The sequence below is a fragment of the Cavia porcellus genome, unplaced genomic scaffold (genome assembly GCF_034190915.1).
Source record: "Cavia porcellus strain 051 isolate PalLab524CR breed Dunkin Hartley unplaced genomic scaffold, mCavPor4.1 scaffold_10, whole genome shotgun sequence".
Lineage (NCBI taxonomy): Eukaryota > Metazoa > Chordata > Mammalia > Rodentia > Caviidae > Cavia > Cavia porcellus.
Window position 1 is genome coordinate 86,920,844 of NW_026947493.1, and position 27,329 is coordinate 86,948,172.

At 39.6% G+C, this 27,329-nt stretch overlaps 1 protein-coding gene and 1 long non-coding RNA gene across 7 annotated transcripts in view; one reads left to right on the forward strand and one right to left on the reverse strand.

Moving 5' to 3' along the window:
- Window positions 1-27,329, forward strand: part of Oxr1 (oxidation resistance 1) — a 300,752-nt gene that overhangs the window by 210,370 nt on the left and 63,053 nt on the right. For 4 of the 6 annotated variants that reach the window (XM_005008217.4, XM_023561659.2, XM_063257772.1 and 1 more), the window contains one exon: window positions 24,631-24,713. In XM_005008217.4, coding sequence (XP_005008274.2) covers window positions 24,631-24,713 — 83 coding nt within the window. Of the gene's footprint in view, window positions 1-14,151; window positions 14,307-14,488; window positions 14,511-24,630; window positions 24,714-27,329 lie in introns of those variants that run through there. The other 2 variants (XM_005008220.4, XM_063257774.1) reach the window with 2 other exon arrangements.
- Window positions 1,035-14,029, reverse strand: LOC134477952 (uncharacterized). The gene is made up of 2 exons (XR_010050290.1): window positions 13,485-14,029; window positions 1,035-2,635 (listed from the first exon to the last, which is right to left on the reverse strand). It is a non-coding gene; the product is annotated as an uncharacterized LOC134477952 (long non-coding RNA).

Consider the following 27,329-nt stretch of genomic DNA (forward strand, 5'->3'; position numbering starts at 1 on the left):
GTCAGGAGTCACCATCCCATCCCTCTAGGGAAGAGTCACTGCTCTCTAAGAATGCCTGCTTTCTACCTGACTCACTTTCCCATTTGTCCCCAATTTAATCAATTTTACCTGAACTATTTAATCTTATTGGCTATCTATAGTTCTGTCCCACCTTATGCCCATCTGCCTTGTGAGTTCCCAGTTTTCCCAACCTTGAACTCATCTCACCCTGTGATTTTACTCTATAAATAAAGTCCCTGGAAAAGAGAGTCCTTAGCAACCTGCTTGGGACTCTCTCTCTCTTGGAAAGAAGCTTTCTTTCTCTCAATAAATATATTCTATTCTTAACCTCTTATTGTTCTTAAAATTCATTCTTCAATTTTAGAGAACATGAACTCGTGGACATAGTACGTTGGGAGTTTCATTCATCCTATATCAGTAGGACACAGGCGCCCCTCCATCTTCTGCATCAGGAGATCTGAGGTTCTCTGGCTTTGCTCGCCTACACATTCCTGCATAATGCTGGCACCTTTAAGAGCCACACTTCAAAAAGCACTACCCATAAAACAGAAAGCTGAGTGGAGGTAGTGAGCTGTACAGGAATCAGAGTCTGAAGGAGCAGAAACAAGGAAAAGTGGATTGGTTCACTTCGCAGTGGTTAAAATGGAAGGGACTTTCTTATCCACCTCCAGTTGACAGGTCACCATTTGGGATGCTTCTAGAATGAACCAGAAGGCAGTGCAAGAGCAAATTCATGCTATGCTAATGTACACAGTCAGCCAGCTGTGCTAACAGTCTCCATTCTGAGGCAGAAACATAAACCAAAAGTGGCACAGTAGAAAAGTGTAGCTCAGTGGCCCCAGAGCCCTGTGAGAGCAAGTGTTTCACATTGTGCAACCTCCCTCCACCTGCCACTGCAGAAATGCAAGACTGTGACTGCTGTAACCAGGAAAAGGCCTCAGATGTTACAAGGTAGCATTCTTCCCAGTGCCTCCATTTCTGTTTATACCATGAAGAACCCAAAATCTGACACAAATACTGTCACATACAACAGGTGTGATTTTAAAAAGGTGATTTTAATTTAAATGTATATAAATTATATACTATTATATTTCGTATATTACAATAGTGTGTGCTTTACATTTGATAAAGGACACAGTCCGCATTACCATCTCCGTCCCCCTCTCTTTTTTTTTTTTATGAAATTTTTTTTTAATTTGAGGAGAAAAGAAAAAAAAAACCACAAAAACAGTGAAAGGGTACAAGTTATACAGATTTACAGAAGAAAAAAATGAACAGTAGGAAATCATTAGTTAATGGATTACATATTGCCATCTTAGAAATAATTGTTCATGTCACCAAATTAAAGCTTGTAGAGTGGACATTCCAAAAATGATACTGCAAACAGTTCTGTTCAATGATCCAATAAAACTCTGTGATATCATTTTCTATCTTATACACTTAAGTATACATGCAGTTATATAGTTTAGAGCACTTTCTTTTCCTCTCTTTTGTACAATGACTATTACACATTTTGGGTTTCATTGCTCCCACGATTCTTATTGCTTTTTTGGAAGAGAGTAAAACCAAATGAGACATAACAGAACAGAATCGGTCAAGTCAAAAGGGTGGACATAATAGATAATATAAAAACATAATACAAGGTGATCAACAATGGTTACCATAATGCCTCCCACTATCTCTAATAGAATTGCCTATATCATTAGTTATAATACAATTGAACAAAACAGTAAAGAACAAAACCGACAAAACCAAAACATTGGAGACATTGTAGGTCTTCAAAAGTAGATAAAAGTCAACGAGAATGGGCGTTATAATGAATCTCATTATCTTCACAGCTGATGCCTAAACTTTCGAACCTGATACTATCCAGCAAAACAGAATAGGGGAACATCAGTCAAAAACAAGATGGTGAGAGTAATACAGGGCTTCAAATCGAGATAATAGAAAGTCAAAGTGGGTTACTATATTATATCCTGCTATTTTTTCCCTTTAATTAAACGGATAAAAATAAAAAAGTAAATAATGGAGTGGAGATTGAGATAAAAGAGGGCATAACAGCAAAACAGCGCAGATCAAAACATAACCATTTAAGCAGAATAGTGTTTCACCACCAGATAATTCCGACCCAAGAGTAGTTACCATATTGACTCTTTCCTTGAAGTCCTTGAGTACAACTTCGTATACTATAGCATTAAGTATATCAAAACAATGTAAAACCATTTAAGAGAATGACAGCATTACAGAGTATTTAGAATCGACTAACAGAAAATGAACAATGGTTTCTGTATAATCTCCTTGTCTTTAAAAGGTTTTTGCTTATACTATCGTACATAATAAAATCCAATAAGATACAACCTGTTTAGACCATTGGAGACAGAAGAACAAAAGCTAGATGAGACTTCAAAACAAGATGATACTAAATCAGTATTACCTATTAAGATGTCCCCCTCTCACTTCAAACATATTTATCTCATTGCATGTGCCACTTCCTGCAGTAGCTCTGGAGTCCTCTTTCCTGGGTATTTTCAGTTGTGCTGTGTGGTTGCCTCGATGTCCTGAATCAGATAAAAGCATTGACCTTTCATGATCATTTTAACTTTGTGGAAGAGCCAGAAAACACATGACATCAGATCTGGTGAAGGAACCGGACAAGGACACACTGTAATGTTTTTACAGAAATTGCTGTAAACGGCAATATAATCATTAATGTGGCTTGGTCACTGATCATAATATATAGCGAATGTTTATACTTTAAAATACATCACAATAAAAAAACACATTGCCATTAACCTCCCTTAAAATACTTCCCTTCTATTTGAATATATTTATCACATGATTCTTGGCAGTGTATATTTTATTGTAATAATTTTTTTAAATTTAGGCACTCACTGTACATTTAGATCACCTATTATATATCTTACAAACATTCAATATCAAATTTTGAAGGAATGGAAACTATTCATATTATTATCAACGTACACTTACAATGTGTGTGTATTTTAATTAACCACATTTTAGATTTTCATAATAATTATGATTATCTCTTTGCTAGTGCAGGTAACCCTTACTGGGACGATAAAGAATAAGCAGACCTCTGAGGAGAGCTCTTATTTTATCTAAAACTCATAGTTCTTTTTGGGGTGGGAGACAAATTAGTATGTATGATGATTTTCAAAATACGAAAGCACAAAAATCTATTTAAAAATAATAAAAGTTGATATATCTAATAATAGCTGGATAGATATATATTTCACATCCTGAATAACAAGTAATATTTACTTTGGGAAGCTATACAACTTGATAGCATAAAAATTATATCTACTATTTTTCAAATCAATTTTTAAAACATCCTAAAGAAAATACATTAAAAGTACAACTGAAAAATACAAATTTAGTCTTGAGAGTCAAATTCTGTAGTGATTCATTTAAAGTCCTTGAACAAATAGTTAAAGCTCTGTTTTTACCAAATATACCCTCTGTTTAACCATAATACTTGAACAGGTACTCAGCACGCTCTCTACAGACTCCACCACTAGAGTATACAATGTCCATATTATAAATGAAATTTACTTTGACTTATTCATGACAAGCTAATGCACATTTTCTATATAGTCACTGAGGTGGATTCTCAGTGAGGAAAACACTTGCATAGTTGGTAGGGTAACTCTAGGCGTCCTTGAATAAATGCTGTCATGTTAATGGCATTCACAGCATACAGTTTTGCTAGCTAAAGAGGCATCACTCTGTCAGTAATAAGCTACTTTGCATGCAATTATCTTCTTCCTTTACCACATGGCTTTACATCACACCTTTCTTTCAGTCACAGATTATCTGTGTTAATTGCAGCTTAATCCAATTGACACAAATATGACTTTGAGAGAGGGTGTTTTAAGTGGAGCCCCATGGGGCTGAAAGAGTAAGCAGAGAAAGACACACTGCGAAGATGTCTGGCCCGCATTTTCTCTGTAATGGAGGAGAGTTACCGGGATCAAGAGAAGCACACTAACTCGGGATACAATGTACTAAAGTGCACGAGTAAAAGAATATTAAATATTTTAGCTAGATACAGGATACAGCAGACCTTTCTTAAAACAGACCATAAAGGTTGCTGGATGCATGATGTGGTTAAGGGATCACTTATTCTTCCCTAATATCTACTAGATCTAGCTTTTTCAGTGTGGGCACTGTAGTCCTTTGAAGCTTGATAATGCTTTGTTGTAGGGCTGGCCTGTGTGTTGCAGGAGCATCCTTGGCCTCAGCCTTCAGGATTCCAGTGGCACACACTCCATTTGACAACCACAGTATTTCTAGACATTGCCGAACAGCTCCTTGGGTTAGAGTTGCCAGAACTAACAAGTACATCCAGGTAAATTTGAGTATTAGGTAAACATCGAACATGTTTTTGGTATAACATGCAACATTTAGTATAGACTTATATATGTTTATCTGAAATTCAAATTTAACTTGGATTCTTGTATATCTGGAAACACTACCAGGATGGGTAGTACAAAAGCACCCCTGGCTGGAGGAAACCTCTGTCCTGGATGCATCAGTAAGTTAAGAGCAGGGCACCAAGAGACTGATCTGCTTGACTGCCATCTCATCTGATCCTCTTGGCCCGCTCAGGAAGCTACTTCCTCACAGGACACATGCGAAATTGAAAAGAATACATATAAAAAGTGCTTAGCACAATGCCTGACACAGCAAACAACTGATACACTTCTTATTTAATGATCTCTCATTATTTACTAGTCTGTTTCTTTAGCATTATAAAACTATTATGGAACTAACAGGAATCCTGCTGTAATTCTCAGTCTTGTGAGCTATACACTGATGTCACCATAGTTGTATCCTAGTGGATATCTATGTCCTAGGGGAAAAAAGAAAAAAATCCAAATTTCATTGTTATGGATGTAGTATAAACACTGGGATTTGAGAAAGTTTGACAGGTGACCTAAATATGTACCCAAGGCTGAAAAACATCCTTGCAGAGAACAGTATCACATAATAATTGATACTCTAATGATGAAGAGAGGGTAAGCTTAGTGTAACTCCATCTGATGTTTGAGTGGTAGAAAAATGGGTTGGGTCCAATTTAGAAAAAATTATTTCTTCTTTCATTCACTCAACAAATACAATGTTTGAGTGCTTACTGTATCCCAGGCCAGGCTCTCAACCTGAAGGAGAGTCCCTGTCTTCACTGAATGATAGCAGGTCGAGGCAGAGACTAAATCCACAAGATAGTTGAACCCAATTTCAAAGACTAGAATGAAGGCTTGCATGAGAAACAATAGCACCTAAGATATCCACGTCTGGCTAAGAGAGTCATGAATACTCTAAATGAGAGGAAACCAATGGGATCTGGAGAGATGGTTTCTCAGCTTAGCTCTTCACAGAAACAGCAGCAGGAAGGGAATATCACCAGGGCCAGGAGGCCGCAGCGGAAAAGGGGCCATAAAACTATGAAGAAGAGAGTTCAAAACGCCATTTTACAAACTGCAGTTTTGTGCTTACAGAAGAACCAAGCTCGCTTCCTAGGATCATTCATTCTGTGCAATGAGAAGTCCTAGGGTAAAGGAAGGAGAAAAGAACAAGAATCGGCAAGATGCTCTTTCCAGGAAGTTGCGTGTTGCTTCACAGATTAAAAAGCAGTTAAGCTGAATGACAATCGCACTTGTTTTTCTCCATTAAGAAGAATGAACTATTAAGACGTACACAATAAGCACTTTGAAGTGTAAACTTGTGGATTAAGGCAGTTGCAGATATGGTGAAAGTCACATCTACTTCACGTGAATTGAAACCTTTTGGTCTAGAAGAATTTTCATTTGTCATTGCAGAAACGTTGGTTATAATCTTAGCAGAAACATAGTATATTTATGAAAAGTACACTTTACCCAGTGGTAAACTCCACAACATATATAAAAGGGCTTAAATACAACGTAAATTTATGTTTAAATCTAAAATTGGAAATTTCGAGTGGTGAGTTGTTTCCTTTGCCAAGTATAGAGAACACTTCTTGGTCTAGGAAGTTTATATTTGTAATCCCAGGGAAGATTTATTGGAATTCCTGTAATTAATCCCAATCTACCACTTCCAGTACACCCCTTGGCAAGAATAGACACTGAGGCATATTTGTAGTCACGGGGAGCCAGGGGGTCCTGAGTCTGGCCAGGATGAAGGTTCACTGGAACAATGGCGTCAACTCAACTCAGATTTTAATGATTGGTGAAGGGAGTTGGCTTGAAGATGAGTATGAGAATAGTGGGAAAAATGTGAACACTGTAAGCTAAGGTAGGTAAGAGACCTAAAATCGCCTCTGCAATATGCTGAGGGAGGATATGCAGAAAGACTAATCTGCATAATTGAGATTATGAGGTAGCCTCTAATGTTCTAGGGTCAGTGCTCAGCTCTGATGTGTAAACTTTTCTGCCCTGGCAGTCACAGCCTCTCTCTCGTTTCCAGTTGACAGCAGTGGCTTTTCATCTTGCTTGGCTCAACCGTGTTTTGGGGGCAGGGAAACAGCAACCATCTTCTAGCTTCAAAGATTACATATCAGCACCTCAGCCAGCCCTACTTATATCGCTTAGAACCAATTGAAGGGATAATGAAATGGCCCAGCCAGCTCTGTGCCTGTCAGTACATGGAGATATTCCAGGTTTAGCTAAAATGCAGATAATTATTGTTCTTTCAAGGAGAGTCGCCCAGATGGCCCTCCACAAGGGATCCAAGTTCTATCTCAGAGGCCCGTCATCTTTGATATATGGCTTTTCAGGACACCATGCTCATATGCCACGAGGCTATGAGAAGGAAAGAGCAAGGAAGCTCACCAATTAGAGCCCTTCGGGGTGGGCTTAGAAATAGTATCCATCACTTCTGCAACCCTTCTACAGGGAAGACACCAGTCTTTTAGACATCCTTGACCAAAAAGAAGACTGAAAAATATACTGTCCCTATGTTCCCAGGAAAAAGAGTCAGACTTGGTGGCAACTGAACATTTTTTGGCTACTTGGTGAAGATCTTCCAGAAAACTGCTAGATGAATAAGTCAAAACAAAAGCCAAAACAAAATAGAGTTGAAATGGAGTTGAAGTATACAGAAAGAGTATAGGCTTGAAGTTATTTGGGAGGGGAAAATAGTGAACACGTGAGTCTATCTCATCATCTTAAAAAGGCCTTTAACAAATATGTGGCATTGTGGATAACTGAGAGCTGGGAAATGGTACCATGTAATGACTTCATTCTGTAGGTGAACGTGTCTAGTCAGTAGAAATCATTACCCACCTTGAAGGTATTCTCTGGATGATACTACAAGCCTTCTTTGCCTGTGTCTCATTAAATATTTTTGTGAATAACTTGAATTATTAAGGCAAATTTGTGATTGGCAAGTAAGAATAGACAGTGAGACACACTATGGATTAATGATTCAAGTGTTGTTTCAAAACAGTCTCACCAGTCTAGAACAAGTCAATAGAATTTTTCTGATAACAGCCGTGAAGCTCACTTCATGGTATTTTAGGCTGCTCAAACCAAGGCCTGTCACAACTGTACAGCCCCAAAGCAGACGTAGACAGTACACACATAAACAAAAGGACACAACTATGATACAGAATTTACAAAAACAGATAGCAGCCCTCATCCAATCCATGGGCTATTGCTTGCTGCTCCATGGTCTAGAACAGGCTAAAATCCAAAGGCAATAAATCCATATTTGTTCACTCAAGGTGAAAGAACAGAGAGCCTACCACTGTATGTGAGTCACATCCTTTCACAGCACAGATGAGCTCTAAAATACATTATTTGCTCCTGTTTCTGATGTAATGAAGCTAAATCTCAACCTAAAGTTTGATCTAGACTTCAGTTAGAAAACCCTGTATGGGACACTGACCAAGCCACTTTTTAAAACATTTGGATGGATTAAGAGCATAACTAATTGCTTGAGTAAGAGAGGAGGAAAGCTTTGCTTCCAATGGGAAAGCCTGCGTTCTGGCTCTGCTTTTCTTCCATTGTGTGACTTTCAGAGATTCCCTTTACTTTCTTGGTCCTTGGCTACTTAATCTAGACAAAGGAGATCCTCAACTGGACAGTACCAAAGCCTCCCTCAGATCTAATGGTCAAGGCCCCTTAATTTGTTAAGGGTGTCATAGGAGAAAGAATAAAGACTTAGGTCTGGAAATGTATGCAGCTCAGCAGTAGAGCTCTTGCCTAGCATGCAGGAAGCCCTGGAGGGTTGCTCTCTAGAACTGACAAGCTGAACTAAGTTTTTTTTCTCCATAGGTCTAAAAGCAATTCACTTTTTTCTAATGTAGTTTTAGATGAGATCAATTTGTAAAACAGCCCGTTATGATATAGATGTCTTTTACAAGTTCAAATTTATACTTTTCAATTTTCAAAATACTTACTGAATTGGGCTAATTCAAAACTAAACTTTGACACCGAGAGGGGTAAATTACAGTGGGACACTTTAGCTTAGCCCCCTGCCATTCCACCCCATGTTGCATTGGTTATTGTGGGTTCCTGGTTTTATTATGTCAAAAAGATTCTTACATACATAAAAAAGTCTTACAACCTCACAATATTTTTCAGAATAGAGAAATGGGGGATGCCTGAGAAATAAATATTAATCTAACAACATGAATCAGATGATTAAAAGTGTAAGGCAAGCATTTGTAAAACTTTGTATCATTCAGAGTAAGCTAGCTTTAAATATGCTTTGCTGTTTTGGTACCTGGGGTTGAACTCACCTCTGGCACTAGAGTAAGCTAGGTTTATGTTATGGATCCGAATGAACCCCCACGCCTCAGGAACTTGTGGTATTAAGTGTTCATTTATGGATGTATTTCTTTCCCACATTGCTTGTTGCCTGCGGTTGGGTGCAGGACCCCCAGTCCCACGAGTCTTGAGGGGTTGGGCTGGGGGAGGCTCCTGCATCTTTTCAGATCATCTGGAGAAGAAAACACTGGCTGTTCTTTGCCCTTGTGTGGAAAACATGTATGTGACTTCTGCTCAGTGCACACCAGAACTAATTCATACCTACTTTAAGAGGTCAGAATGTCAGTTTCATGAATTGAAATGCAAGATGGCTTGGAAGCACTGTAAAGCAGCACATCTCAAACTTAACTTATAAGTGAAAAATGCAGCTTCCTGAGTCTTCCCTTATCCTGCAAGCCTGAAGTCAGTGTCTCTGGGTATAGTTGGAGAATTTGCATTTCATAAAAAGAAATTTCCACAACAGATCTTCATTTTGACAGGAAGTACTGCCTGTGAACATGGTGTGTTTTTAAAGGCAAGGCAGTAATTAGATCTGTGAGAAGGTTATCTGGTCTGCAGTGAGGGAAGGAGTTAGAACCGGAGAAGGAGGTTAGAACCTGAAGAAGGAAAGTTCTAACATTCAGTTAGAACCTGAAGAAGGAAAGTTTCACTTCCCCACCTGATGTGTACTTAATGAGCAAACACAAATCCATGTGCTTCTCTATCATGCAATGAGTTAGCAGGACCAGTTATATCAGAGAGCCTAAAGATGCTGTTGTCAACTGCTCAGTGTATTTTAGGAATCTCATTCCCACCCCTTCCTGTTAGGAAACCAGGAGGTTAGGTGAATTGGCTGCCAACCCATCTTGTGCAGTTGTTTAGGCTGATGCTGTGGGCTGTCAAGCCTCCTCCAACTGCCTAGATGGGAATGGACACACTGTACTTCTCTATGGAGAAGTGGCTGGGCATCCCCAAACTCTCCTTTAAGCCTCTGTGAGCAGCAGAGCCTGGGGTTTTGAATATGGTGAATAATGCTGTGTCTGCTGCTTCCTGGGAAACTGAGAACAGATCAGATCAGCCCCGGAAGAAAGCAATGCTTGTAGGATTCTTTTTAAAAATCAAAGCTGTCTAGTTGGTAATGGGTCATTTAAAGATGACCTGTCCAGATCTTGCTGTCTCTTCTGCCAACTGCCTTTGGCTGACTCACCAGGCCTTATTAGCACCTCTCCTAAACAGCACTTTAAGTTTGGGAAAGTGGGGAATCAAGAATCTCTGCACACTTGTGCAGCATGGCTGAAACAAATGTCCTACAGATTAAGAGGTAACAATGCCACCCAGCACGCCCTTTAGAGATAGGCTATTTTTATGGTCATGCTTCCTTTTGCTCAAGCCTGGGTTCATATCTTCCCTCCACAGGAGGGAACAACTTCAAACAACCTAATTACTACTTAAACATTAAAGCTAGAAACTTGCATTCTGCAATAAAAGTATCTAATAACTTGCCACAGATTCTCCTTAAATATTTTGCCTTTTACATTTTTTCACTTCATTTTTCTATTATATTAAAACAAAATAAAATCAGACAGGAAAATTGTTTCAATCATGCTAGCCTAAAAACTAAGAGTTTTAATGCTATAAAACTTTAAACATTAGTCCAAAATTTATATAGTAAAGCTTTTATTATACTACAAATGTTCCTCTGATCAGCTTTTTAAGATTAAAAAAGTATTGGTATCAAAACTCACAACATGTGAAGACCTATTGCACAGTGAAAACAAAAAGTAGAAACAGCCTGGAAGATTCCAATCACCCAAAGGCTAGGAATGTGGTTCTATCTCAAGAGACACTCTCTCATCCCCTTTTCCCCTCTCCTCTCTCTCTCTGTGCAAGGACAGGCAGAAATACAATCTAAGGTGGATAGGAATGATTGTGTCGGATCTCTTCATGTAGCTGCTTTTCTGGCAGATTAGCTGAGCTTTGTATTTTCCCAATTTGAGGCACACATAGCGATACTGTGTGGTGTGTGCTCAGTGAGATGAGGGAAACTGATCCCAAAGCCAGAACCGGCTACATTCCAGGTATGGGTTATTTTGGGATGTAATTATATAGTTGTAATTACCACCTTCAATGAGATATAAAAATAGTGCTGAAATAATTCTATGGTAAGTTGATCTGAGTTATTGTGACCTAAGTTTTAATTACAATCCTTAATGATGGTATTGCTGGGTTCCTGTTTGGCTATGCAACGCTTTTCTGTCAAATGAGGGAGTTAGAGTTTTTAGACAGTTTTCAGAATTAAAAAGTTACTTGATGTTTAATAGGGTTTGTAGTGATGATATCCAGGTTTGGCATCTTCTTGGGGAATTATTTTAACTACTTAACATTCCAATTATTTAAATACAGGGTGATCAAAAATTATATATTTTTATTAATTTTTATAACATATAAAAACAATTTTATCAAATTTATTCAATACAAAAATGACACCTGCCTGAGCGACACTTGGCATAGTCTATATGTAACCAAACGTGCTGCCCCAAGTGATGTAATGGGTGATCAGTGTTAGTTTTTTCCTAATCTGGAGAGACCATTTTAAATCTATTCTTCAGTGCTGTAATGTTGGTTATAGTCAAATCTGCTCTTCTTTTCCATGGTAGTGTTGACACACAAAAGGGACTCTGTGGTAACCCTTTTAATGGAAAAGTGCACAGGCTTTAAAGAGTTGAAGTCAAGAGTGACCCATTTGGCCATCTGCCGAGATAGGCCTTGGCCTTCCTGACAGCTCCGCATGGTCTGCCTGCCTAGTGGCTCTGCTATTTCTTAACACTTCCACCCTCTCTTTGACAGTCTGCACTGTGAGTCTATCAGTTGTCCCAGTTACCAGATTTGAGTGCTGATGCTGACATTGCTGTCTCACAAAACAGTAGCCAGGGGGCTAAAGGTGGTTATCTTGATTTGAAAAAACTAGTTTTTCACTCTGCTCTGGTGGTTCTTTTCCAAGTTAATCTTTTAATGAGGTTTTACTTCTCCCATTTTGCTTAAAGACTTGCAGATGTATGTGCTCCCAGCCCCATCTCTCCCTAGTTTCTTAAGATACATATAGTAGTTCTGCTTCCAGTTTAAATCATATCACCCCTACTAAGATTCAGCAATTTTATTGGCATTAAAAGGTATTTTCAAAAAATGACTATAAGATTGCAGCTACTTCTAATAGTTTTACTGAGCCAGAAAGTATGCCAGGAGGTAGTTATTAATAGACAAGCCCTTTGATGGAATCATCACAAAAAAAGATAAGGAAGTGAGACTGAGCTTAGCTTGATGCACAGCATGACTGATAACAGTGAAGTTGTGAGAGAAACAAAGAGACTGAGGAGAGAGAAAGTTAAACGGGACTAACCAGAATAGTTCTTTCAAATATGAACAATTTAACCCAATAATATACAAATCACAAATCATTGTTTTTTGGTGATTTACTTCTGGGGTTTTAAAGTAATTGAATGTAGTATTCTTTTTGCATAAAAATAATTCTGAAAAGCTAAAGCAGAAGGATCCCCAGTTTAGGCTCAGCTGAGACAGAAAGGTCATTTAGTGAGACCCTGTCTCAAAAAATAAAAAGGGCTCCTTGCAAGAGGATGAGGTTTTCTCTACCCGCAAAGAAAATGGCTGCAGTTTTAATAGGGAATTATTGAATCTGTAGATTAGGTAAATGACACTGTAATGCTCCTATGTATATACACTCAAGTGAAACGTCTACAAAACATCTTAAATACATAGAACCTCACAACATTTTTCCTAACATCCATAAAACAATTCAGATGCCTACCAACCAATGAATAAATGTCACATATCTATGGAACAGTATTTGGCAGGGGAAAAAAACCAGTATGTGCTACAATATGAAAACTTTGAGAAAAACTATGTTAAGAAGCTAGGCCCCGAATTCAGCCCTGTAGGACTGCACTAATAGGAAACGTCTACAAAAGCAAATCCACAGGCAGGAAGTAGATTAAAGGCTGCTTAGGCTGCAAGAAGTAAGAAGGAATAGCCACAAAGGGGAAAGAGCTTTCTTCAGATGGTGTGAATGTTCAAGAGCAAGTGTTGGTTTCACAACTGTGTACTCTAGCAGGTGCATTTTATGGTATATATTATATAGCAATAAAGCTGCTTTAAAAGTGAGGCCAAAGGTAGCTTACAGATGCAGATATGGTACATCAGGAAACTTGTAAGAGCCACAAGGCGTTATGTGGCTATTCAGGCTCAGTAGGAGGGGGGAGCTTTAGTGGAGGCAGAGAACAGGACTGTAGACTACCCAGGCGGGCGAGGCAGGGGTGTGCAGCCAGACCCAGCCCCGAGGCACCGGTAGAGGAGGGCAGGGCTGCGCAGGGGAGCAGGGAGAGCAGCGAGAAGCGCGCCGGGATTCGGGGGCCGCGGTTTTCTGGGCCACGCAGCAGGAAACGCGCCGCGCTTAGACAATTCGGTGTTTCTGCCGGATGTGACAGCCAGACGGCACGCGGGGCCAAAAACGCATGCTGACTGTGCGAACACGGGTTTCGGGCCCTGAGTGCTCAGGCAGGCGCTCAGTCACCCGGGTGACACATTTTCCGCAGCAGCTCTGGCCTTGGGGAGCCGGAAGGAGACGAAGCTACGTGCAGCTGTCCTGAGGCTGGATGTGGGATGTAAACACGGAATTTCTGGCGTGAGAAAAACTTGAGACGACCCTTGGGATATGCTTACCGCACACTAGCAAATCCCCAGACAGAAAACTCGCCCGAAAGGGCGCTTCGATCCAGGAAATCAGGAGTGGGCGTCGTCACTGAAGTTGCCCAAGGGCTTCAAAGCGCTGGTCCCAAAGGCGAGGGCTCCGCTCCTGAGACGCCGCGGCGGACCCGAGGCGCGGCGCTGCCCGCCGTCCTGCCGGGCGCGCTGCTGAGGCCTGCTCGGCGGGAGCGCTCACACGTTTTCCCGCGCGCAGCCGAGCGGCGGGTCTCGAGCGGGGGAGTCACCGGGGTCCGACAGGCGGGGTGACCGAGCGCCGCGGCCTCTCCGCCCGGGCCCGTCCCCGAGGGAGGCACTGTTCCAGGCCGGAAGGCGGGGCCGCGAGGAAACTTCCCGCCGAGTTTTATCCGCGCCCCGCCTCCCCGCGAGCGGACCTAGGGCTCCGCCCTCGCTCCCGCTCCTTCTCCCTCCCAGGCGCTCCTGGGAGCGTGGGCCGCCCGCCCCGCCCCGCGGCTCCTCCCCTTTCCGCCCCTCAAGCCGGCTGCCTCGCGGTCCTTCAGTTCCCGCTCTCTCAAGCACCGCCCCGTTCCCGAGTTCCCGCCCCCTAAGGCCCCGCCCCGCTCCTTCAGCCCCATCAGGCCCGCTAGGTCGGTTTAAGCCCCGCCCCGCAGGCGCCGTCCCGCCCCCTAGGCCCGTCAGCCGCGCCGTCCCGCAGGCCCGCTTGGTCAAGCATGGAGTCGCAGGCGGCGCGCACCGGGAAGCGCCTGCTGCGGGGGTCGGCCTCGCGCCTGTGGGCGCCGCGGGGGCCGGCGACGCGGGACGAGCGCCCCGAGGTCCCGGGTGAGCGCCCGCCCGCCCTTCTTCTCCCCTTAGTGACTTCCCCCCTCACCTCCTCCCTCCTTCCGCCCGCCGCCCTCAGGGCGCGGGGCGATGCGGTCTCCGGCCCTTCCCCGTCGGGCGCGGCGACCCCGACGGCCGCGCTGCGTGTCCGGACCCGGCGGCCCGCGCTCCGTGGGTACAAGGTTGACTCGCGCCGGCGGACGGGTGTGAGTTCGCCCGGCCGCAGCGGGGGAAGGGCGAGCGCCGCGGGCGTGGACCGCCCCGGTGGGGACGCCGCGGGTTCGTGCGCGGAGCCCGCTCCGAGCTGGCCGTGGAGTAGGCTCCTTCCGGGGGCCACGAACTCCTGCGCCCACAGGCTGCCGGCCGGGGAGCGCGGGAGATTCTGGCCGAGCGCTGGGGACGTCGCGGGGTGGCAGCCGTTGGGTGCCGAGGCTGGCTGGAGGGTGCCGGACGGGGATGGCTCGCTCGGGGCTGTGTGCCGGCTCTGAGCGGCTTGCGGCCGCGGCTGCGCGCGTGGAGCAGATCCTGCTGCCTTGGGGCTGCCCAGGACTCTCCGCGTTCTTGTCAGTGGAGATGGCGCCCCTGAGTTCTGTCAGGTCACCGAGGCCTTGTGATGTCACAGAATGGGACTTTACCTTCCTGAAGACCTCCCTGGGACGGCTCACCTGTCTTAGGCCTGCCTCAGGCTGCGTAGGAGCCGGCTCGGGTTGCATGGGATCTCAGGTTCTCAGTCCAGGGCGTGCTCCCTTGAGCAGGACTAGTCCAGCTAGAAAATAGCATTTACTGGTGAAAATATTGTAAGTCCAGGATGTTATAATATGAAACTCTGAAAGGAGTTCCAGAAATAAGTGTCGTAGCAATATTTGATAGTAGTATCTTCAGTAGTTAAGAATAGGCACGGCTTCCCTAGGTTTTTCTCTTATTTTATTTTTATTTTTCACTTATGGTGATTGAAGCTTGGGGCTTGCTACATTACTGACCCTTTTTATTTTATTTTGTATTTTGAGAAAAAGTTTCGCTAAATTGTCGAGCCTGGCTTTGAACTCGATCCTCATGCCTCAGCGTCCTGAGTAGCTGGGATAATCGGTATGCACCTAACAAGTTTTCTCACTTTTGAGAAGTGTAAAAAGTAAATGATTCTACCTCAGTTGGTAGCCAGCCATTGCATGCTGTAAGAGTCCTTGTTCTTGGACTTTGTGTCTAGGTACATTTATTTGTCTGTAGGGCTTGCTCCTTGCATTTGTGCTCTTCAGAATGAGTTTCTGTAAGGAGTTTTGAAAGATTTCTTCTGTTCTTTGTGCTGTGACTGCTCTTACATTAGTTTAGTTTCATTTTTAATAAAGTTGCTCTCAAGTTTCCTGCTGTTACCCTTTCTTAAATCCCAAGCAACCCCATGTACTGAGGCAATGTCTCTTGTAGATATTTTCTGTCACTTCACACCGCTTTCCTGGTTTATGAACTTGCCCCCCTCGTGGTGGCACGTTAAAGGAGTTTACTTGTGACAGACAGATGAAGGACTGACCAGATCAAACTTGATCAAGTGTTTCCCATCTTATCCTTTCTGCAAGCAAACCACTTCCTGGAGCTTTAGTGCGCTGCTTCCTTGGCAGCTCCTGGCTGCTTCGCTGCAGTCCTCTGAGGGTGGGTTCTTTGTGTTCAGGGCCCCAGAAGAGCTGCATCAAGACCAAAGCATTGAGACCTAGGCCTAGTTGGTAACAGTTACTAGTGGGAGGTGGTACACTGTTTACCTGTTTACTCCTGTTTACTCTGGGATTGGATTAAAACATTTTTTTTATACTTTCAAGATTTACTTGGTTTTTGGTGGGACCATGCCCCACACTGTATAGCCTTTAAAAGTGTTCACTTTACTAGATCATATGGTGCTAAATAAATACAGCTCTATAGATTTGATTGGTGTCAAGTTATTCTAATGTAAAAGTTTCTATCAAACTCTTATGAATTTTATTTTCTTAATTGGTGACAGGATCCTTTAAAAAACAGAGTTGTGCTCTATTCATATTTTTGCTTCATTTATCTTCAGCAACTAAAGCAATATTATTCAAAACTCATTATCTTTATTTTAAAATTTGGATCTCACATTTAATATGGTCTTCTGCTCCTATTCCCTTCAGGGTCAGATTTGGAGTGGAGCCCGGGCGTGATCTCTTTCATGAACCCTACCCTCCCTGTCCCTTTGTACAACTCCTCTACCCTTGGGTTGTGAGAAGTCCTGGAGACAGGGGACCCCTCTGTCTCCTGTGTAGTCCTCAGTCACCCCTTTTAGGACAGTGGTGGTAGCTGACAGCAGCAGTGGAAGTGGTGAAGGAAACAGTTTTGCTCAGATGACAGCTTCTGTATCTTGGTGCTGACCTGGCAGTCAGCAGTTCTTGTACTCCGAATTTAGACCTTTAGGGTCTTATAATATCAGCCATAGACTTTTGTCAAAGTTTTATAGCATATATTGTATGTGTGTGTGGGGGTTTAAGCAATTTATGAAAAATGAAATACTAAATTTCTATTAAATTTCTATCACCTGAATTACTTTACATGTCGGAAAACTATTCAGTAATATTTCTTAAATTGAATGATTATCCATGAAACTTTACTTTTTAAATTTGAATTTTAAATAGGTTTCTTTTATATGGGTACCTTTCAGGTTGCTGTCAGGTTGCTAAAATACTTCTTGAAGCACTTAATATTTGTGACTATGGTTGTATACAGGGCTGAATTTAAAAGGTTAGTTTTTAAGGCGCTAAATATAAGACCAAAACAAAAAATTCTATTAATTTGACTGTATTTTATTTTATCTTTTTTTTTTTTTTGCAGTACTGGGGATTGAACTCATGACCTCGTGCTTGCCAGGCAGGCACTTGTGCCACTGAGCTAAATCCCCAGCCCCCTGATTTGACTTTAAATCACAAGCTCATTACAACAAATTCTGTGGTAGAACTTATTTCAGGTTACAGCAATATAGATAGAATGTTTATACCTGAAAGAGAAGTCTGAACTTTATATTCTTGTTAATGATAATAATGGGAAATAAGTAAACTGAGTCTTGGAACTTCAGCATTCTCTGAGACTACTCCTGCATATTAGGGCCATTATTAAATAAAATCAGGATGACTGAACACAAGAACTGCATTTCTGGGACAGCTAATTGGACCTTGCTATGTGAATATGGGTGGGTAGCATATATAGCTAGGATACACTGAACAGATGGAATGTTCCAGAGCAGGATAGAAGAAGATGACTTGAGTTTAATCAGAATAATATGAGGTTTAACTTTTTATTTCTGATGCATTTGTTTAATATTGTTTGATCAAAATTGACTTTGGGCACCTGAAACTGAAGTGAAACAAGGGGTCAAGGTGATATTTTATAGATATTTCTTTCAGAGTCATCAGTAAGTTCAGTAGTGATCTATACAAAAAAGGAATATGTTTTAAGGTCTAATGCAGGTGTCAGAGGAAGGCTAACATTTTGTTTTTGTTTCCTGGCAGTGAAAAGAAGAAAGTATGATCAGGTATAAATCACGGTGTCCTTAGAATAAAAAATGTTTCTCATGGAACTCTGTGAAGAACATATAAGAGAAAAGCAAGATATTTGTAACCTTCTTAATAAATACAGGTTCCAATTTCCACAGCTGTTTTTGAGACACCATTCTTCAATGTAGTTTAGTGGTGTAATTTCAAAATTCAAGTTAGTGAGATTAGCACTGTATGGGGCAAAACAATCCAAATATGCATTTATCTCCTGGTCTTTTTGAACTCAGGGATAGGGCTTAGGTTATAAAATATAAGTTTGAGATTATGTAGTCAAGATTCTAGGTCAGGCATGTCCAGCTCCCAGCCTTCTGCCTATAGTGCAAGTAAGAAATTGAGTTGAAGAACTTAGATGTGGCTTCTTCATTTACTTTATCCACTGTAAGTTACAAGGGTCCGGAGCCTTTGATGTCATGGCCCCTTTTACTTGGAAAAGGCCACCAGAAAAGCTTCTGGGTATATGTTAACATCTAAGAGCTTGGTGGAGGAAAGGGCAACATTATGGAGAGCTAGATGCTTCCAAATAAAGGAAAGAGGAATGAGCTGAAGGAATTAGTTGGATGCTTCACAGAGATTAAGTAGAAGAAAATTTATCAAACACTCCATTGGTTTATTTGTGCCAAGGCAGGTGTAGTGATTTCCTTGTTCTGTCGAGCTAGTAGGTAGTAGTAAAAGTGGTGAAAGTAGATTCATGCTTTTAAAAGTTTGAGCTATTAAGAAAAGAAATACAAGGTACTGTTTAGAGGATGATAAGAGTTGAGGGAAAATTGAAGGGCTTTATTTTGTCTGTACTGCTTATAGATAAATCAATAGTGAATAAAAGGTTGAAGATTTTTCCTTCAGTGCTTCACTATAAAGAACCAGTTAATCAAAAAAAAAAAATTACCAGTGTATCTTTTAAGTTTAGAAGATACTTTTAAAATATTTGAATTTTTAAAACCTATTTTATTGTGTTTGAAAATAACTCCCAGCTTCATGTTTTTAAATCTTCAAGCTTTTTATCTGCAGTTACTACTGAAATTACAGTACTCTGTCATAGTAAGAGACTTTTAGAATGTTAAAACTAGATTTCATATTATTTTCATGTTGGTTTCCAGAATTGCTATCTTTTCTAGTCTGCCTTTCTGTTACTGAAATGTTCTTTTTTAAAGGTCTGACTGTCTCGATAATTCTTTGCTTAAAAATTTTTCATGACTTTTGGTGACAGTAAGCTAGATCATTTGAACTACCCAGCTGAGAACAAAGTGCTGGACCGAAACAAAACAAATTTTGGAGGGTATATCAGAAAGCTATCTGGTAACTAGGCATGGTAGTCCGTGCCTGTAATCCCAGAATTTTGGCAGGCTGAGGCAGGAGGGTCACAAGTTCGGGGCCCAGTCTAGGCAGTTTAACCACTTAAGAGACCTTGTCTGAAAATAAAAATTAAAAAAAAAGAATAGAAAAGGACTGAGCTTGTAGATAGGAGAGAGGCCCTGGGTTTAATCTCTGGTGCTGAAAAGCAAACAAAGCTAACTGGTATGACTGGTATGATTAGAACAAGACCTAAGGGAAGTCAGAAATCTAATGAGTAAGGTTTCCACTTGGAGCTTCTCTGTCTTGTTTTGTTTTTTGTTTTTTTCCTGAGGGAAGTAGATTCCAGAAACAGAAACTGGGAGATTAAATGTGCTGTTTACAAGTTATGGGTATAAGGAAACAGAGTATAAGACCCACCACAGGTCAGAGGAAAACTCTTACTTTGTATCTGAAAAACTCTAACTTTTGGGTAAAGATAAACCAAAGCAATGGCTGAAGGTATGGGTCAAAGATAGGGTGCATGCATGCCCTGTTCAGGGTACTGGCTTTGGTTTCCAGAAAAAAAGATGCACATTCTTGGGAAAACTGAGTGGCCAGGGTGTCCTCTTCTAGAATGATAGTTCTGGTTCAAATTATAGTTTCAGTATCTGCATTAACAAGATCATCACTCAGTGTAATTAGATACGTGGCAAGACAAGATTTCAGAAAAAACAGAATAGAATCAGACCCACAGGCACTGTAGATACTGTGGTTTTCTGATTTTAAATAGCTATGTGGAGAATTTTCAGCTAATTAGAATATTTTAGAGAGATAAAAAGTATAAAAAAAAAGAAAAACAAACTATTCTAGAACTGAACAGTATAATCCCTGCAATTAGGACCTTACTGGGTAGATTTAACAGCAAATTAGACAGCACAGAAGGAATTAAAGCACTAAAAGATAAGTCAAAAGAAAATAGCCAAAATTAATGGTCTCAAAAGAATGAGTAATAGAAGAGAGGGTTCCATATACAGTGCAACGAGAAATTCTAATGTGCATATATTTGACTCCCTGAAGAAAAAGAAAAAATAGGACAGCTGCATTAAATAGATAATAGCTAAAAACTCAAGCTGCAGAAGGTCTGTCATTAATAGATTCATGCATTCATATGAGCCCCTAGTGGAAAATCTCATCTTAAAGTTGGAATAAATAATCCCATTCCTTTGAATGATGTCCCTTGAAGAATGCCACAGATTTTCTAGCAGAAAAAGTAGAAACAAAGTGAAAATTAATCATTAAACTGTTAAAAAGTCTAGTTATCCTGAATTTTGTTGCCTGAAATTGCCCAGAAATACAATAAAAATGAGTACAAAACTAAATGAATGTTGTCTTAATTTCTTATGATTGTGTATACATATATGTAATTAAAATATATAACAAAATATTGCATATCAGTGATAGTTTTCAACATTCTCGTGTCATCTGGAAGTGGTTAAAAAGCTGCTTAATATTAAATGGTTCTAGATAAGGCAGTAAGTCAAGCTGTCATCTCCAGGATGGCCACTAGAATTGTTAGCACATATAACTTTTGCATTAATGGCAATGAAATGGAAAATGAGTCAGTTACAATCCGAACAAGTTGAGAAAGAAGACTAAAGGAGACAGTAGAAAAGTAGACAAAGGCACCCTGCTTCGAGGCACACCGACGCACACAGGTAGAGAAAAGTGAGAGGAGAAAAGCAGGTGCGAGTTGATGGAAAGACAGTGCATTAACATCAGACCAAGTGGACTTTTTTTGGACACAGGGTCTTGCTATGTAGTCCAGGGTGGCCTTGAACTGACTGTGTAGCCCAGGCTGGCCTCAATTGTGTGGCATCCTCTACTTTAGTCTGCCAAGTACAGGGATAATAGGGATGCACCACTACGCCCAGCTAGTAGTAGACTTTTAAGGCAAAAAGTATTCTAAAAAAGAGATCCAGTTCAAGCTGGGTGTGGTGGTGGATGCCTATAATCTCAGCACTCAGGAGGTTGAGACAGGAGGATCCTTGCAAGTTTGACACCAGCCTGGGCTACCCAGTAAACTAGGCCAGCCTGAACTGCGTAGTGAGACTCTGTCTCAAAAAGACAGAAAAAAAATCAGTTCATCAGGAAGATAACCTAGAAACAGTCTCAAAGAACCAAATAACCCCACTTATAGTAGGAGATTTTGTCTCCATAACTAATTTAAGAAGCAAACAAAAGTAAGTTTGAACAGCAGTCAGCAAATTTAGCTTCCCAGAGAGGGAGATATATGTGGAAGTGTTTAGCAGTAGCCATGGGTTTAACTAACTCACCAGATGCCAATAATATACCCCAGGTTGGTTATAAAGAAGGTCTCCAGGCAGAGTCAGTGGGCAGAATGAATCCTTGCTCTTCTCTTTAATTGCGCTGCTTTTCTGTGCCTGTTTCCTTGGTTGTAAAATAAGGATGGAATGATGCCTGCTTAACGGAGTCAGCGCATTCCCTGAAATAGGGATGTGAAGTACTTAGAACCATGCGTGGCAAGTCCTAGACACGTAATACTCATTTATATTAGTAAATAAGCCACAAGTAAGCCTACACAAAGTATTTCTAAGCTTAAGTCAGTCTGTAAGGAAGAACAGGGCTATTCTCTGTATTCTCAATCTCGATTCCTATTTGCTGGCGTCTGTTTTTAAAGCTAAAGTTATTAGGGGAGAGCCATTGCTAGCTAACAATGGTGGTTACGTTCAAGTCTCAGATATGGTTAGTGATGATGTGATTGTATTTTCAGAGTAAAAGAAAAAACAGTTCATTCATTTGTAATCTGGCAGTTGTGAATAATTATAAATACCGGTAATTTTTAAACGGTTTTATAATTCATAAAATTATTACCAAATATTTTACAGTTTTTAATTAAAGTAAATGTCAGTTTAGAATTTTAAAATTTATAAGGTTGCAATATTATTTTATTGCCTCGAACTACATTCTTTGGTGAGCTTTTAAAAGTGATAAAGTAATTGCAAACTGTTTATGGTGAAATGTTCAGTGAATCTTGCAGATATTGTGAAACATGGTTTGAAAAAGTACTCCAAAAAATCCAAACTCTATAATGTTCCAATATCCAAAAATTTTTGAGCTTTGATACAAATATTTCTGTACCTGACAAAATGTAAACTCTGAACTGTTCTGGCTCTAAGTACTTTAGAAAGGGTAAGTCAACCTGTATTAGACAAAGTAAATGTGACCAACAGTAACTACAGAAATCAACAGAGCAGAGAAATACTGTTAGTTAAAAGCAGTCTGTAATTGTCCTTTGCAGTGCCTCAGAAGTTTAAGTTGTAAAATATAGAAAGTATTTTTAGCTCTCTCTACTATTTATGAAATAATAGAAATAAATTACTACTTTCAGTGTACTTTAAAATAGTTTAATATTTTATTTTCTCATCCGATAAGAATGTTAAATTTAGCCAGGCATGATGGTGCATGCGTCTAATCCCAATACTCAGCAGACTGAGGCAAGAGAATCTACACATAGATTACATCTGGGTTACATAGAGTTCAAGGTCAGCCTAAATTACGAAGTGAGACCCTGTCTCAAAAAACAAAAACAACAACAACAAAGAATTTTAAATGTAAGCATTCAGTGGAGGAAAAAAAAAACCCAGAGCATTCTAATAAGCAAAAGTAACGTTCCTCATAAGAATTGTACCATTTTATATTCTCACCAGAAATGTGCCAAACTGTGTGTGCTCAACATTTGAATTTTTACGAGACTAATCGCGTGGTTTAAATATGCACTGCTCTGTGACTGAATATCTTTTAATGTATTGAAGGGTCATTTTTACAATCTCTTGTGAATTATCTGTCTTTTTCCATTTTTAAATCTTTTTCTTTAATCATCCTTTCTTTTTAAAGAATCCTTTAAGTGTTTAGGATGCAAAGGTCTGTGTGTATATACACACACTTTTCCCCTCTAGTAGTGTGAACTATAGCTTATCAGTGTCTTGATAAGCAGATGCAAAACAATGCGCTAATTCTCAGTCGTGCTCTGTATAGAAATTTAAGGGCAGTTCATAAGGATTATGGGAGTCCAGGTGCAGGTGAGGTGGTGGTTTCAGAACACTCTTTGACTTTCTTGGGTCCTTTTCTTGTGTCTGTCCTTCCTTAGGCACAGAATGGAAACTGTAGAACCTGTAAGGCACTGGCTAGGAGGGTACAGTTTAGTGAAGATTGGAAACACATACAGTGATTTAAAAACCATGCAGATGTTTTGGATTTGTGAAGATGCTGTGTAATTAGTCACAGAGACTAGATGGTCAGCAGGTTTTAGAACAGTCTTTTAAGCATTTTTGGCTTTTCACTGAGATTCAGGCATACGAATTCTTCATTAAAACTATTACTCTCACAGTGGAAGTGAGGTCGGCACATAGAAATTACCTGTAATGTGGTATAAATGTCAGTTCAGGGAAGATGGAAAACAATGGAACACACATTTTGTAGGTTATTTGAGCTTTAGTAGAACTAATTTTTTTAAAGCTATAGTTTTAAATCATGGATAAATACACCATTTTTTTCTTATTTGCTACCTTATTAAGTTTTAGTTTTTAGAACATTTTCATTTTAATAATTTAAAAATGTTTACATAGGAGTCCCAATACTCAGCAGGAGTGTTATTTTATCAATGCAGTATAGTTCATTATTACTTAACATATAGATGGGGTTACCCAAATGAAAAATTTAAACTAAACAAGTAGCTTAATGTTTATGATAATGAAATATTCAAATGAAATGTCTTGATGAGCAGATGCCAAAAATCATGCACATAATTGGGAATTAAAAAAAGGTTTTCTGTTTGTTTTGGGCAGTTGGGAATTAAACGCAGGGTCGTTGCACTAAGCTATATCCCCATACCTTTTATTATTTTTAACTTTGAGACAGGGTCTTGGTAAGCAGTGCCCTAGCTAGCAAGGTGCCTCAGACTCCCAGAATGTTAGGATTACAGGTGAGATAAATATGTTTGTGTATAATAGATCTTAATTTACTTTCATGGTATGTAAATTTGGAAGATTGGATTATATCACAAAGAAAACTGTGTCTTTGTGATTTGTAGAAATAGTTTTCTCCTCTGAGAACTAGTACGTTTGTCAGACTGGTTAATAATAATAATGTATCTTCAAATATAGGATTAAAAACATGTCTTCAAAAATCTTTTATTATAATCAGATTAAATATGTGGAAAGAAATGCTCTGTAATTTAGTTTTTAATAACTTCTATTGAGAGTTGTGTTTTGAATTAACTTTTAATTGTTCATATCGGTCAGTTTCTCTCACAAGTGGGAAGGAGCAACCATTCCTATTTTGACAGTTGGTTTTATTTTTCCCCAAAGCTACTGGAATCCCATGAGCCACACTGCGTATTAGATACCTGCCCAGCAATTTAATCCTCAGTGGGCCTTGACATTACTCAGAAAGGAAAATGAAATTCATAGGAATCTGCCTTTTTTTTTCAGACACTGGCCAAAAGAAGAACTTAGACAAGAAAGATGGGAGACGAATGTCCTTCCAGAAGCCTAAAGGGACTATTGAATACACTGTAAGTTATTTGCTTTTGAAGAAACAGCTTGTATTTATAATTATTTAAGGATCCATCTATACTACAGATAAGGAAAGAATTGTTAATTGACTTCTTTTAAAAATCTGTGCTCCCTTTGGGTAACTTTTAACGTTAATAATCCTAAAGACTGGAATTGCAGTTAGTCTTTTTTTTCCTTAATGAGAAATTTTACTATGAACTACAGCGATAGTTATTCCAGCAAGTTTACCATCAGCAGGACTTCCCTGAGAGTGAAGTCTCAGAGTGGAAGTTCCTCTACGACACTCATTCTTACCCAGTCAGGCTTTCAGGAAAATACTTGCTTTGTTGGAAATATAGTTTGCATTATGTTGGCAGCAGTGTTGATGCTAGTGCTAGTGGCAGAGGGGATGCTGGGAAGATGGGTTGGCTTAGCCTCATCAGTCCTGGGAAGGAAGCTTCTTCTGTGTTCCAGGAGTGACCTCCTGTGTCAGGCCACGGGGACCAAGTGCGAAGCTGACTGTGTGTGACGTGTGGTTGATTTGGGTGAATGTAAACAGTGTTGATTTAGGGAATCTTAACGTAGAACAATAACTTGAGCAAAATTTTGTTATTTTGTGTTTTTCTAACATTATAGCTGTGTTAGGGAGAAAGTACTATTTTATACATGGATTTAGCAATAATCATTAAATGTTCTAGTATCATTTTTTTTTTTTTTGAACTTGGTGACCTTGCCCTTGCCGGGCAGGTGCTTATGGCACTGAGCTAAATCCCTGGCGCTAGTATCATTCTTATTTTCCATAAATCCTTAAAGTAGAACAAATTTTCAAAATTTTGAGTTAGATTCTTTTCATGTACTACATAATTGATTGTTGATTTTAAGTATTTTGAAAAGGTCTGGTATTAAACATTTACTATAAAAAACCTTATTTTAAGGTATATTATAAACTTACTTGCTTATGTTTATGCCTACATAGTTGAAAAGTTGAGAAAATAAGTTCACGTTGTAAAAGATTCAACAATATAATTTGATATATTCTTTAGCATTTATTAAGGTATAAGATTATAGGCCTAAGGTATAAAATACAATTGTTTGTATATGTGAGCATGATTGCAAAGATTTAGAGTTTTGAATTCAGGAATTTACCATTATTTCATTGCACTTCAGTAAAACTTCTGTTATCTATAGCAAAATCAAAGTTAAATTAAGAAACACTGTTTTGGGGCTGGGGATTTAGCTTAGCGGCATAAGCACCTACCTTGCAAGCAGGCGGTCGTGAGTTCAATCAGATATTGACTAGAATCTTCTAAGAGGTCTTTATTTGGACTTTCATTTTTCAGTTTTTATTCTTTTACTCCATATGCCAAATTCTAAAAGCAACACATTTCTAAAACTAGGCACGATACCATTTTATAATCTGGCCTTACTTTAGCTCTAAGATGCACAAGATTTATGAACAATTCATGTATCATCTTTAAATAACATGACTTTTTACTTAGGACAAATATATTTCTCTTAAAACAATATACTCTCCAAGTTTATTTCCTCTAAAATATTTATGATCTAGCTCAAATATGTTTCCAGAGCGCTTAACTATAGTACAAATATTCTGTAACCTTAAGATACGAATATGAATGTACTATAAGTATATATAACCTTAAATTTATATATATGTGCGTATATACTGCCTAATTGTACAAAGTGAAATCACTGTGAGTGCGAATCAGAAATGAATCTTAAAACTGCTATCTGGTACTACTTCCTTATTAACCAAGATTCCTGTGTCTTTCCACTAAAACATCCTTACTGTTGTCAGACCCAGTACATGGTTTTACTTCCTACACATCCTTCATTCCTTCTCATTTTACTTTCTTCTCAAGGTTGTATTCCTTCGTGAGGATTCATAACTGGAAAATCAGATTACATCTCAAAATTTTCCTTGCGTCCTCCTTCTTGGCTGTCTAGCTGGCTGTAGATTTGTCGGTTGACTGTTATTTTTCTACCAGCATTTTGAATAGTAATCTGTTGTCTTGTGTTCTTCTTTTGCCCTGTTTTTTTTTTTTTTTTTTTTTTTTTTTTTCATTTTTAGGCAGTCTTTTTTTCCTTAGGATGCTTTTAAGTTTTCTTCTGTCTTTATAGTTCTGCAGTGCCACTGTGATTAGCCTAGATTTAGACATGATATTGATGGTTATGTTTCTTAAACCTTAGTAATCAGATCATTTATAAATTTTAGAAAAATTATCAACATTCTTCAAGTATATCCTCTCCTCCTGTATCTGTTCTCTCTTTCCAGAAGCCTGCTTTATTCTTGAAACTAACTGTGCTCCACTTTACTGTCACTGTACTTTACTGTCCTGTCTTCTTGCTATCGTTTTGATTGTATCTTCCATCTGCGTTGCTGGCTGCTCTTCTGTCCTGGGTTTCACATGTGAGTGGCCCCTTGTTTCTTTTCACTTTTCTGCTGATGTTGATTCTGTCATTTAAAGAGCTTAAGAACTTCATCAACCATATAGAATGAGGCCAGATGCTTTTCTGTTGTTACCTATCAAGAGTCTTACATTTCCTACTGTCACTTATGTTTGACAAATTATAGAAGACCTCCTCTTTCTATATCCTTCTGCAGTGCTGCATTTCTT